We start from the raw sequence: 13,286 nt of genomic DNA on the forward strand, positions 1-13,286 counted from the left end.
TAGATTAGATTAGATTAGATTTTAGTCCCAAACTGGGTTGCCACTACCACGAGGTTAAGACTTGTCTGTAAATGGATTTTTCCACAAAATACAATGATATAATTATATATACATTATATATACTATATGTGTGTGTGTGTGTGTGTGTGTGTGTGTGTATGTATATATGTATACACACACACACACACACATATATATCAGCCAGTTGTGCTATATGACTTTTGCATCAACTTTGAAGTCAAATCCACATAAAAAGGAACTATTACTGCTGCCAAATTGAGAAATTGACTATATGCATAGAATATTAATATAGCATTTCAGTGGTTCATTCGTACTTCAAGCGTGAAGTTCAGTTTCAGATTTTCGAATTTATAGAAATTGAATTTCAGCATGATACACGCCCACACTTTTGCATGCTGTGAGGAAGTTAGCATGGGCATTTTAATCTGTATAATCCTCTTGTTTAAGCACAAAGCCCATCATATACCAGATTATCCGCCTCACATAAACTCTATCTCACACACACACATACACACACTCATATAGACAGCATTATGAATCAATAAATTCACTACAATGCCGAACATTTTCCATCAGTTTTTATATCATCATCCACATAGTTCACAAGATAATCAAAAATCCATTGCGGTGCAAACAGTGTACGGATAAGCGCTACAGTGACATCACAGCAAATTGCCATTGACTAACAGCCAAAGAGGCAAAAGTAAAGTGGGTGTGTCAACCCAAGCAAGTGCTTCCTCCTGCTCTTCCTCCTTCCGGGATAAATAAATATCAGTTTAGGAAATTAGATTAGACGCTCCATATATTAAAATCTGGTTTGAATAATAAATATGCAGATATAATGCGAATTAAAAACTTTCACATCGATCCAGGCTTTGTAAACTGGAGAATAATAATAATAATAATAATAATAATAATAATAATACTATAAAGTGAATTTTAAAAAACAGCACTAATATTTTGGGGGGGGGGGAACCAATAAGAAATTCAAATTCAGACATATCTAGAATTAATCATATAAATAAGAATATAAAGTGATATTAATTATTCATACAAATATTTGAGTAAATTATACAGGGAAATAGAATAGCAATAGAAAGTCAAAATCAAACTGATTTTTTTTTTATTGAAGAACTCTGGTGTGTAAAAATGATTAGAAGAAGATGCAACAAGATTAAAAAAAAAGTTTGATAAACGTGAAACAACTGAAAAAAAAAAAGACGCGAGGTCATGTTTGCGAAATAATAACTTCAAAGTCAGACGTTTGCTTTAGTAAGAGTGCAGTGAATTTGAAGTAAAGGCCGCTACAATCACAGTTACACTGTCAAAGAAACACAGTCAGCATAGAGAGGAAGGAAAATATTGATCTTACAGAGAAATGTGTGAAAATGGATCAGAGGGACATGAAGGTCACATTCGCTGGAAGAAGATTACACACACAGGAAGATACACAGTGGCTTTTAAAAGCACTTAGCAGTTCCAGTCATTGGCTCTGCAAATCCACACACACACACACACACACACACACGTGCTGACATGGAGCAGAGAGAATATTAATGCGATTATGAATGGAGTACCACAGTGACCATTCCTAATAAACACACTCCGACATTTCAGAAACCAAAATCCCTTATTTCTGGGGTCCACCATCACTGGAGCAGGGGTCTACAGGCTCCTTGGTGGCTCCTCCGAAAACATCTACGTCTCGATCCGTCCATGACACCACGTTCCCCGGCAGCACAGGCTCGCCACAGGCTGCCACGGTGCCGATCTCACCCGGCGACAGCACGCGGTCCCACAGGTTAAACAGAGACAGCTCACCCACCAGAGCCTGGGAGGCGTCAAACTGTCCTCCCGGCGTGTCCTGAAACACAGGAGAGCTGCGTCACACACATTTACTGAAATATTACAGACGACTTCCTACCTAATTTCATCTCCAGTTCCAAGAAATGCTTTTTTTTTTCATCAGTTGTGAAACTGAAAATTGTCATTGATGTGTTACTGGAAATGAAGCAAAATGTGTACAAACAAGACGTTTTTAACGTCTATTTACTTCCATAAGTGAAACAGGAGACAGACGCGTTTAAAGATTTCATTCCAATTCCACTGAAAGATGACCCAGCTTCCTCTACATTTATAGCCTGATCTACTTCTGGAAAAAACAATTACAGCCAGATTGTTAAGAATTATTGTTCATAACAGGAAATTAGATCTCACTCTTATTATCAGCATCAGCCACATCCCTTAGTCTCGCATCACCTGAGGTAAAAGTCATGCACGAGCCTCGTCGTCTTCTCTTCACACCACTGATCTCTATTCAGCGAGAAAGTACTGAAATCATTGATTCGTTCACTCACTTCTGTTCTGTTCACCAAATTTATTGCTATTCACGTCTTTTCAACTGTTTCAGACTTGTCGTCTGTAGAGAGTGCGTAAGTGCTCTTCTTTGTTTTGATGACGACGCATTTCGCAGTAGCCGATTACAAGCTGATTACAAACTGAATTGATTAGGTTTATGTCTGGTTCACTGTATCACATAGCTACAACACAATATTATCACAATTTACTGTGTGAGGAAATATCAGTTAGCTAGCGAGGTTTTCAACATCTACAGGAAGACTGACTTTTAATGCGCTAGGCAAGGCAAGATTAGAAAGTATCCTAAAAACCTTATATGTCATTTTGTTGAATTATATTTCACCAAATGTATTTTCTCAAAGTAGCAGTACTAGCATTTTATTGGCAGAAAAACAAAAATCTTTTTCGACCATAGCCACATCCAGTGGGTTTTCCCAGACCACCACACATAGTCCATGACCCCTTCTACCTCACAGTCCAACTCACCTGTTCTTGTCCCAGAACCAGCACACCATCTGCCCTGATTGGATGCCATGCTGACAGTCCTTCACCTCGCCCCTTCAGCTTGCCACCCTGATAGGCCTTCCAGACGCCATCACGTAGAGTCCAGCTCACACACACGTGCTGCCAAGTGCCAGGAGGGAACGTCAGGGGCAACTGTGCCACCTATAGTGGAGGGGGATGTAATGGTATAACATTATAAGAAGTTTCAAGCAATAAAGTTAAGGACAGTTTCAGTTTAAGGTTGGGAGTGGATATGGTTGACATTTAGGATTAAGACCTGGCCTTCTTCTTTAGTATGTAGTATGGTTTAGGTCCCTTTACTAGCATGTTTCCTGGTAACCTATTCCTTGAACACTGGTGGGAATGCATTCTGGATGGGACACCAGTGACAAACACATTCACACCTAGGGGCAATTTAGTGTCAACAATCCAGCTACTGCCATGTTTTGGGGAGGAAACTGACACAGACATCAAGGGAGACAGTAACCAGAGCTCAGGATTGAACCAAGTAGTCTGGAGCTGTCAAGCAGCAACACTACCTGCTGCACCACGATGCCACCCTCATTCATAACCACATTAGCAATAACAATTTGGTCCAACCAAATCTCTTTATCATTGTAATTTTCCTCTTCAAAAGTGATGCCATGCTCAGTGCTACTCTTCTTCCTTTGCTAGCCATGTTAGTATTAGCACTTTTTTGTAGACTATTACTTTAACCGTTCTGGTCCCTGGAGGACTAGTGGTTAGGCTTCGGCGATCTCAACGATGCAGCCCGGGGTTCGAATCTCTCGTCCAGGGAACCGACCCCAGCCACTGGGGTTGCACAAGATAGTGCACTCCCAGTGCTAGTCCCAAGCCTGGATAAAAATGGGGTGGGTTGCATCAGGAAGGGCATCCGGCATAAAAACTGTGCCAAATCAAATCTGCAGTCCAATGATCCGCTGTGGCAACCCCTAACGAGAGCAGCTGAAATAACAACGACTTTAACCATTCTAATTTTCATTTGTTCTATGCTCAATTTTAGCATTCTTGGTCAACTATCCAGATCCTCCAGTTGAGTTTGAATGTCCAGCACTACTAAGTCTAGATGGTATTAAACAACAAGTTGCCTTAACTCCATATAGTTCATATTCCTTTAACCACTTATTTAACTGAACGTGAAGCCATGTCTTTTCACGTGTCCCACCTTAGCATTAATAAGCAGCTCGGCTGGATTGTGGACGCCTTGCAGGAGGACAAGCTCGTTGGGCTGCTTGTCTACGGCGTATGAGAACGGTGTCCCAATCCCGCTTTCGGTCGCCTTCAACCACACGCAAGCCGTGAAGGCGTACATCTCCGGAATGTTCCGTCTCACCAAGCCGTACATGTAGTTGGTCCGCATGGGGAAGGAGAGCTTGTAGCCCTGTGGGTAACTCTGACCTGTAAAACCTGGGAGGAAGAATATGAGCGATGTTACGACTGAGTCAGTAGTCAGGAGTGCAGAAGGAGTTCCAAATGATGTACCTCAGCAAGTACAGTGTACTTCTGATCAACTCCACGCTGCATTAGAATACAGAGGGAATGGAATTCACGATTTTGTACAATACTTAGGGTTTTGTTAATCATTTTGCGTAAACAAGTCTCATTTTTTTCGCAAAAACATAATATACATATACGTAAATCTCACATCATCACCAAATGACATTATGGATTTTGGATATTATGCCACAGCGCTATTGAATTCTCGAATCTGATTGGTCAGAAGGGGTTGATTAGTTTTTCAGCAGCTCTGACAGTAGTTCTGTAAATAGCGCTGTAAATAGTAAATAGCGCTCAATCTAATGTTATTGTTTCCATAGTAACAGCTCATTCACAGCAAGTTGAATTGTGGCGGCGTCACGTAATTTAAGTCTAACAAGAAACAAATTAAAATTTTATTGTTATTTAACAAAGAAAAACGTATAACATTTTGATTTGATGTTTTCGGTAAAGAGCTGTTTACATAACATTTACGGAAGGAGTCTTCAGTGTCAGTGTTTTGTAAGAGTTTTGTGGTGGTGTGATGTGAAAGTCTTCAGGATAGAGATGTTTACACATTCTGGTTTCTCAGTAATAATGACAAGCTGCAGTTTTGTCTTATTAACTTCAAGAGAGAGAAAATAAGATAATAATGTTTATTTGTAGCTGCTATAATATAAGTGATAAAGGGAATTAATTTGAATCGTGAACAGTCCGCAACGTTAAAAGTAATTATTAGTGGCTGAAAAACACAAGCAGCTGTTAATAAATTTAAAAACGCAATCGGTGGCAAATTTTATTTATTTGTTATGCCTAGTCTTTTCATTTATTTCTTTGTTTCTTTATCATGTTTTGAGATTACTGTGAGCTGCCATTTGAACGTATTAAAATTCTGATTGTATACTATATCACAGCGACAATGATGACCACACCCCCCACCCCGAGTGTAAAACCCTAGCGCAAATCCTCACTTTGCTCCAGCTCTGAGATGCGCTCCTGAAGAGTGTTGATGCCCTGGTCGATGTGCTGGTGGTGGTTCTGTGTCTCCTTGCGTAGGTTCTTCCTCTCCTCTTCCAACTGCTTTACCTTCTGCACCAGCTCTCCGCCTACATCCTCTACCCGCCCACCAGGCTGGCCCAGTGCCAAGCGCATGCCCGTGGAGCCTGCTGCCACCTCCGAGTGGTTCAGCAACGCGGGCACCATCTCCAGCTGAGGGGCAAACAGAGAGAGAGAGAGAGAGAGAAAGAGAGAGAGATGGGTGGAAGTGTTTTGACTGCAATAATATGTACAGCCAGCACAGCTTCAACAATTTCTGCCTTTTCCTGATTATACGGTCCGTTAGTCACGGACAGGTTTTCTGCATTTCAACTGGACGGTAAATGACGAAGGCGAGAAATTCAATTCATCTGAATTTAAAAATTGGATCAAGTCCACTTTAAAAACCGGAACTTAATCCTGGCCATGACTAATGGATCATACAATAAGTGAAAGCTAGGAAATGAATCAATATCAATTTGGCTTGGCTGGTGAACATAACAATCCTAAGTGTAGATAAGGTGACAGCTCTGTCTCTCTCTCTCTCTCTCTCTCTCTCTCTCTCTCACACACACACATACACACACTTGCTTATAATTTATGCATGTGTTTTTCCCCACCAAGGACTTTTATAGAGCACAGGGGACAGCAAACTGAGAGAGAGAGAGAGAGAGAGAAATATAATATGCACTAATTTTATATCAAGTTCAAGTTTTGCAGAGTCAAATTTCTTATAAACTGAACTATATTTCCCAGATCCTAGTCAAGAAATTAAGGAATCCTTGGGGTTTCGTATTAACACAGAGGTTCTGAGATCCCATAAATCCCATTCGATTCAATTTTATTTATATAGCCCTTTTAATGACGGACATACAGGAATCCGGATATGGGTTTAGGCGACAGTGGCAAGGAAAAACTCCCTGAGAAGACATGAGGAAGAAACCGGTCCTCTTCTGGGTGACACCCTGATAATAATAGTGGGATTATTCATCATTAATCACTCTTTCACAACTGTACACTATAGAATGAATGAATGAAGTGTATTGGAATGGATCTTCAGTGTGTCTGAGAAAATTCTCCTGGAGCCAGTTTTGTTGGAAAGATTAAAAAACCCTATATGGCTATAGTGTAATACAGAATGTGGGAGCAGTATGAGATTAGAATTCTATAGAAATGTGTGGAAATATGGGATCTGTAGGCCTAACAGTATTATGATTATGATTATAGTTATAATATAGAATATTATAGGGTTGTGGTTATAGGTCTCTCACCTCTAGCTTCTCGATGCGGTCTTTGAGCTGGAGGATGGCTCTCTCGAGCTCCTCGACAGCCCGGGCGGTGTGCAGCTGCGCAGCGGCGGATTCCCGCACGCCATCCCCGGCCATGAGGCGGCGTCGTGCGGGCCATGATGCGGCGGCTCCGCGCTCCACCACGCTGCGCTCATCCAGCAGCGCGCTCTCGCACTCGGCGAGTTTGCCGGTAAGCTCGTCGATGGTCTTGCGGTCGGCGGCGATCTGCTCGCTCTGCAGCGCCACGGTGCGCCGGAGCTCGTCGGCGGTCGCGCTCAGGGCGCTCCAGTCTTCATCGTCGTATTCAGCCTGCTGTTCCTCTTCCTCCTCTTTGTCGCGTCTCCGGCGCTTCATCGCGCATTCCCCGGGCGGTACAGGCGAGCACAGGAGGCGGCTGAAGGTGAAGCGCTGAGGGCTGGATCCGGCGCTCAGCTCGCCCAGCAGCGGCGTTTCGCGGCCCGTTCCTGCGCCAGCCAAAGGTTCCCTCTCGCTCGTGTCGGCACCGTACAGCGCGCCCAGAGAGCCCGGGGGAACCGGGGACGCGGTGCCGTTGGCGGCCGCGGGAGGCTGCAGGGCGGCGGCCGGCGCGCGCGAGTACACGCTCGCCACGATGCACACCAGCGCGCCGAGAAAGGCGAGAGCTCCAGCCCCTGCCACAACCGCCACAAATTTCATCTCAGCAATTTTTCCTCGTGACGCAGGCCCCTGCAATGTCGAGCAAAACCTCCACAATCTCTCAAACCGCTTTCAGATTTTCAACACACCCACCCCAAAAAAAAAAAAAAAAAAAGAAATCCAGTTGCTTATTACGCGCTGGATTGTGGATTGTAGATTGTGGATATATACATATATTTTTTTAAAGATTCCTTGATGAAGCGATCTCTCCTGTCCTGGCCTGCGCGCCTCGTCTCTCATCTACACTCCTTGTCCTCCTGCTCCTCCTCCTCCTCTTCATCTCCTACGCGTTGCTAAGCACCCGCGCACTGGTTGCCATGGTCACGCGGAGAGGGATGCTGGAAGGAAGGCGGGAAATGGCACCTACAGGTAAACATCAGCATCCTTTTTTTTTTTTTTTTTTTTTTTTTTTGGGCATGACCAGAAATGATGTGACTGGGTGACACTGAGCACCTCAGTGTCTCTACTGGTGTTTTCCTTAACTCTCCACCTCCAGGTGAAGGATAAACATTCAAACTTCCATAAGGCACCAGAGGTGATGGCTAAAAATGCTTGAAAAATTGAAATATTATCAAAAACAACCACTTCCTTTTCAAGCCAAATGAAATAGTAGCCTATAAAAGGGTGAAAAGCGTTTTAGGTTTTGTTGTTCTCCTGCAGATTATATCTCACAGCTGGCTTGAGAACATCTGGCGATGCCCCAGGAGGAGTTGGAATCCGTGGCTAGGGATAAAGAAGTCTCGTCTGATCCCCAACTGTTGCTATCAGGAACAGCATCACGGAAATGATGATGAAGATGATGATGATGATGAGAAACATTTGTCCTAATGCTTATACAGTAAGTTACATAATAACATTTTTCCCAGTTGTGGATCATCAATGACACTTGACAGGACAGGGTTATTTTCAGTCCCAGTCTTTATTACCAGAAATCCACAAACATTACAGTTTATACTGTGTTCATTTATTTTCTAAAAACAAAAAACACCTTTTTTATCCCAAGTAACAAGGATTTTTTAATATATATATATTATTGAATGAGCACAGATCCAGGGGAAATGTGTGTCAGCTGATTTACAGTGTGTATGAGGATGTATTTGTAATGCTGTATCCCGTGAATCGGAATATTTGATTTTAAGGAGATAAGAAAAAAAAAAAATTATATCTGAGTCCAGGATAGTTTTCAGAGGTCCACAGTACAGCTGCTGTTGTTTCTTCTTCTTCTTCGTTTTGCCCATTCATTTCAAATATACTGTATCAAACCTATTATTGTTCAATATAAATAAAATCATCATCTGTTGCATCAAATTGTTGCAAAAAAAAAAAAAGTATATGGCACTTTCTCCACAGAGAAAAAAAAAACATACAAACGAACAAAAAGAAATGTCAAAAGTCTAGCCACTCTCCCATGTACACGCAAGTGGATGGTGATATTTCCCCGCCTTCGTGGCAGTCGTCAAACACCTAGAAGAATGGCAGAGGGAAAAAAAAAGTCAGGTATGTCACTTCCTCAACAGTCATTTGAGAATTTTGCGTTCGAATTTGAGAGGCAAGCGTTAGGTACTGGCTCTTCTTGATGAGGTCAGGAAGTTTACAGACTATTGAGGCTCACTACCTTGTTTTGGAATTGAAGAGGTGCCAATATTTTTGTGCTCCAGCCAATGTTATACTAAAAAAAACACTGATGCAAATGTCTGGTGAAACCGTTACTTAATAATGAGTCGACTAAAAAGATCACATCCCTGCCATTTGTTTTCTATTGGCTCATAAGCAAATGGACTTTTGGCGTCCTTTCCCCTTCAGTGAATTGGCTTCTCTAAGTGGTGAATGTCATCAAAGATTGTAAATGCTACAGCGAAACCATAAATGTTGGCACCTCTAGCTGGCAGAAATCACTCTTCTGGTGTAATTACTGACACTTGGTTGTAGCCTGTGCTTCCTGGATACACAGTTTTGAAGCAATTCCGGGCTTTTCCGGCTTTTTCTTAACCTAGTTTCGATAAATTATATACTTATTGCTCTGTGTTCACTGTTTTTTAGCCATTAGTGTAACTGCGGAATTTACCGGACAGAGTCCACAGGGCGTTTTGACCAGGCCTGTGGGCTGGATGATGGAGTTCACACCCCTGTAAAGCTTCATCTGGCCGTCCACACACCCTACGGTGCCCTCTTTAGCCGCGATGATGGTCATTTCCACCTTGCCATCATAGATCAGTGTGTTCAGGATGGTCTCGATGTCCTCCATAGACAGATCCACCTACAACACAACGCCCAGTTCGGAACTATAATCTGGTGTTTTGGCACTTTCGTTACTATCCAACAGCCAGATTCACAAGTTGTATTTATATAATTATATAATTTAATACATGTAGACCATGCCTTGCTAATTCCCAGCTCGCAGATGTACTTCCAGACTTCGTATGAGGTGGCGAACGAGCTGTTTCTCTGCACCATAGGACTCTGCTTACTGTCCCTCGCAGCTTCTGCCTGGAGTACACACACACACACACACACACACACACACACACACACACACACACACACACACACACAGATTTGCACTTGCAACAAAAAGTCTCACCCTTTCAACACACTTCCTACTGTTCGTCTTTACTCTTCTACCCCTGTATACTGTAATGGTTTATAATCCCTTTATCCGGTGACCAAGTAGAGGATGGACTCCATTTTGAGTCTGGTTTCACCTTCTTGTCATCGCAGGGATACAAATAAAATGAAATCGAATATGCGGAACGCGTCGCTGGCCATGACTCACTTGTCCCATTCATTCTTTTTGAAATTCGCGTTTTCACACGGACTCTGTGCGGTTTAAGCCCCGTGTTTGGTACAACTGGGGAAGCGGGAACGCTCTCGTTGACCCTGGGACGCATTTTATTTTGCCCGCATGCGCAAATGTAATATATAGTTCTGAACGCAAACCTGTGATTACGAGCCCCGCCTCTAACTGAGACTAGAATCAGCCCTGAGTGTACAGTGCCTAATGGTTAGAGAGTCGGACTTGTAACCCGAAGGTCGTGGGTTCGAGTCTCGGGTCTGGCAGGGATTGTAGGTGGGGGGAGTGAATGACCAGCGCTCTCTTCCACCCTCAATACCACGACTGAGGTGAGACCCTTGAGCAAGGCACCGAACCCCCGACTGCTCCCCGGGCGCTGCAGCAAAAAAGGCTGCCCACTGCTCCGGGTGTGTGTTCACGGTGTGGGTGTGTGTGTTCACTTGGATGGGTTAAATGCAGGGCATGAATTCCAAGTATGAGTCACCACACGTCACGTCACTTCACTTTCACTTTCATAATATTACAACCACGTACAGTGAGCGTTTTGGTCCTTTTTTAAAAGTCCCTTATGTTGTTTCTCCCCTTTTTCTTTTGTAGATTCACTGTGCTTCAGGTGTGTGTGGTCATGTGCTCATTGGTAAGTATAAGGGAGAATAGTAGTGCCTGGTTGCTGATGCTGTTCTTGAATCGAATTGCGCTGAGAAACAAATGGAGATCGCAATTTTAAAATCTTACACGTTCCCTTTAATTTAATAAACAAACAAACAAACAAAACGTTACCCATCCCCTCAAAGCTGATCTTACAAAAGTGCAAAGGTTTGTTTTCAGTACTTAGTAAGAAAAAAACGAGCTACTAGGACGATATTTAGGTGTTAAAGAAGCATGTTTTTGCGATGGTCCTGACCTTACTCTGCAGGAATTTGAAGCACTGCTGATTGAGAACTTCCACAAACTCAGACTCGAAGTCCTGATCACTGTACCACGCCCCTCCTGTAACCGAGCGGTCCGGCTGCAGGTTATACAGCATGTACACCTTCTTCTTGGAGGCCTGGATACAACAATTAATTGTTAAAAAAAAGAATTTCAAGTCTAAAAATGCTAAAACACCACTTCTTATTGATCAACTCACTGCCACAGACTTCACGGCTTTGATAAGTTTCTTGCTCTCGAGGTTCTTCAGGATTTTGTTGATCTCAGTCAGGGGGAGGTTGCTTTTATAGCGGATGTCCCTACTCCATATTCCTGTAAAGACATAAAAAAAAAAATAACAAGCTCTCTCTTTCTATCTCTCTCTCGTTTCCATGGTGTCAAACCATTCAAACAGGATTTCATTCGTTCACCTTTATTCCCCGCATCCTCGATGATCTGGTAAACAAGCTTCTCCTGGTTGTCAGAGCCCTTCATTTTACTTCAGAAATAAAAAACACAAACCAAACATAATCGCATATATAATTATAGTTAAAAGGATTCTTTTAAAATTCATTCCCGATTAAAAAAAAAAAAAAAAGTCCTACTGAGACAAGACAGATTGTTATTTTGTGAAAAAAGGGGACTTACCTTGCAGACTGAGTGTCTTTTAGCCGGTACAGCAACCCATTGCTGTTTCTGAGGAGATCCAACTGGCCCTGTGTGTATAAGAGTGTAAAATGTTAAACATGAGTAATAATCATACAGATCCAAGGATCTACAAATCTCTGTAATGTTGCTATAAGCCTAAAAACCATTGTTGTGTTTTTTTAAAATTAAAACAAAGGCCCATTTATGCTCGTTTGCCCATTTATTAGGTATACCTAACTGTATATAGATATAGACACAAAGGTATTATCCACTTTATTACATAAAGTGGAGTGTGTAGGAGCCCAGGATTTACTAATGCGTCCCTGGATCCTTCATGCAGTGTACATCTACATGTTTGAAGTGAGACAAATGTGTGACCATGTGACATGAACATCCATGTCATCATCCACGGCTGGATTAAATAATCCCGTTGTGCTCTCATTACACTGAGCGACGTTCCAGACAGACGCTGCAGACACTGTAACCGTACACGTTTACAGTCAGTGTCCTCTTAACAGGGCCAGTGCGATGCCATGCAAGGTTAAAAGTGGGATGTTCCTGATACACTAAGTGTTCAGTGACTCTCAGGTTGATTACCACAGACAGCAGCCGGTTGATGGCCATGGCCCTCTGCTGAGCCTCCACATGCGGCATGTCATTCTGGATGACCTGGTCTGTGATGCCTTGTGGAAACTGCTGACACAGCTCCTTTATTCTTAATGCACATACAAACATCATGCACAGATTAACACACTCTCTGACTGCACTACATACTGCATGTCAATGCATTTCTACAGGAAATAGGAAGACATACAGTACAGGATCCATCAACCTAACCTTAAATACTGTGTATCATATTATATATCATATCATTTACATTAACTAAGAGATCTCTCGGTTTTTTTTTTTTTTGTCCACAATGATGTAATATTACTTCTTAACTAGAAATAGGTATACTGGATACAACTAATAACCCACCCAACTTACCTGTTTTCGATATCCACAACATCTGTGGACTCCTTTTTAACCTTAACATCTGTCATTATTAGGATTTCATAGAAGTATACGAGAAAATAAGTTTAAAACTGCAATACGCCAGCAAAACTACTCATATACTACAACATAGCAGCGTGTTTTTTCTTATACACCCATTTTCTTGTGACAAGCCACGCCTCCTGAATCGAAGTATGAAGTATTAGCCAATTATACTGCAGAATTGCATTACAGGATGAGATTTTAGCCAATCATAGTGATGAAGGCGGGATTTTACGAAATACGGGTGGGAAAGGAATAACGCATTTGCAGCGTGTTGCTTGGGTCCTTCCGGGTTAATGCTATTGGTGGCGGATTTATTGCCTGTATAAAAGTCATGTCGCAAAGCTTCGTTTTTAGGTTTTTTTTCACAGAATTTTAATTTGCTTTAATTATCGGCTGAATAAAAATATTTTTGTGGCTTTTTAAAAAAAAATAATATTCAGGTCAACGCTATGCTACAAGACTATTCACATATGTTACTCGGTTGTAAATATTTCACTGTTTTTATATTTCAAGAATTATAT

General features: G+C 42.2%; 2 protein-coding genes across 2 annotated transcripts; both read right to left on the minus strand.

The window, feature by feature from the left end:
- Positions 1-582: 582 nt before the first annotated feature.
- nptxrb (neuronal pentraxin receptor b) lies at positions 583-7,600 on the minus strand. Its single transcript, XM_034299430.2, has 5 exons — positions 6,687-7,600; positions 5,352-5,589; positions 4,070-4,311; positions 2,866-3,045; positions 583-1,885 (listed from the first exon to the last, which is right to left on the minus strand). The coding sequence occupies exons 1-5, from the start codon at positions 7,377-7,379 to the stop codon at positions 1,652-1,654; spliced, it is 1,587 nt and encodes a 528-aa protein (XP_034155321.2). The 5' UTR covers positions 7,380-7,600; the 3' UTR covers positions 583-1,651.
- A 679-nt stretch (positions 7,601-8,279) lies between these two features.
- On the minus strand, positions 8,280-12,918 carry polr3f (polymerase (RNA) III (DNA directed) polypeptide F). Its single transcript, XM_026947738.3, has 9 exons — positions 12,715-12,918; positions 12,325-12,442; positions 11,728-11,795; positions 11,511-11,578; positions 11,300-11,412; positions 11,075-11,218; positions 9,759-9,866; positions 9,445-9,636; positions 8,280-8,843 (listed from the first exon to the last, which is right to left on the minus strand). The coding sequence occupies exons 1-9, from the start codon at positions 12,768-12,770 to the stop codon at positions 8,766-8,768; spliced, it is 945 nt and encodes a 314-aa protein (XP_026803539.1). The 5' UTR covers positions 12,771-12,918; the 3' UTR covers positions 8,280-8,765.
- Between the last annotated feature and the right edge of the window lie 368 nt (positions 12,919-13,286).

The sequence above is a fragment of the Pangasianodon hypophthalmus genome, chromosome 25, assembly GCF_027358585.1.
Source record: "Pangasianodon hypophthalmus isolate fPanHyp1 chromosome 25, fPanHyp1.pri, whole genome shotgun sequence".
Lineage (NCBI taxonomy): Eukaryota > Metazoa > Chordata > Actinopteri > Siluriformes > Pangasiidae > Pangasianodon > Pangasianodon hypophthalmus.

Excerpts from the sequence above, each read along its gene's own strand:
- polr3f (XM_026947738.3), bottom strand. The coding sequence starts at position 12,770 with ATGACAGATGTTAAGGTTAAAAAGGAGTCCACAGATGTTGTGGATATC. Across the intron at positions 12,443-12,714 it reads GTTGTGGATATCGAAAACAG|AATAAAGGAGCTGTGTCAGC; the intron begins GTAAGTTGGGTG and ends ATGTGCATTAAG. Across the intron at positions 11,579-11,727 it reads AAAGACACTCAGTCTGCAAG|TAAAATGAAGGGCTCTGACA; the intron begins GTAAGTCCCCTT and ends TTATTTCTGAAG.
- nptxrb (XM_034299430.2), bottom strand. The coding sequence starts at position 7,379 with ATGAAATTTGTGGCGGTTGTGGCAGGGGCTGGAGCTCTCGCCTTTCTC. Across the intron at positions 5,590-6,686 it reads ACCGCATCGAGAAGCTAGAG|CTGGAGATGGTGCCCGCGTT; the intron begins GTGAGAGACCTA and ends TTTGCCCCTCAG. Across the intron at positions 3,046-4,069 it reads AGCTGCTTATTAATGCTAAG|GTGGCACAGTTGCCCCTGAC; the intron begins GTGGGACACGTG and ends CCTCCACTATAG.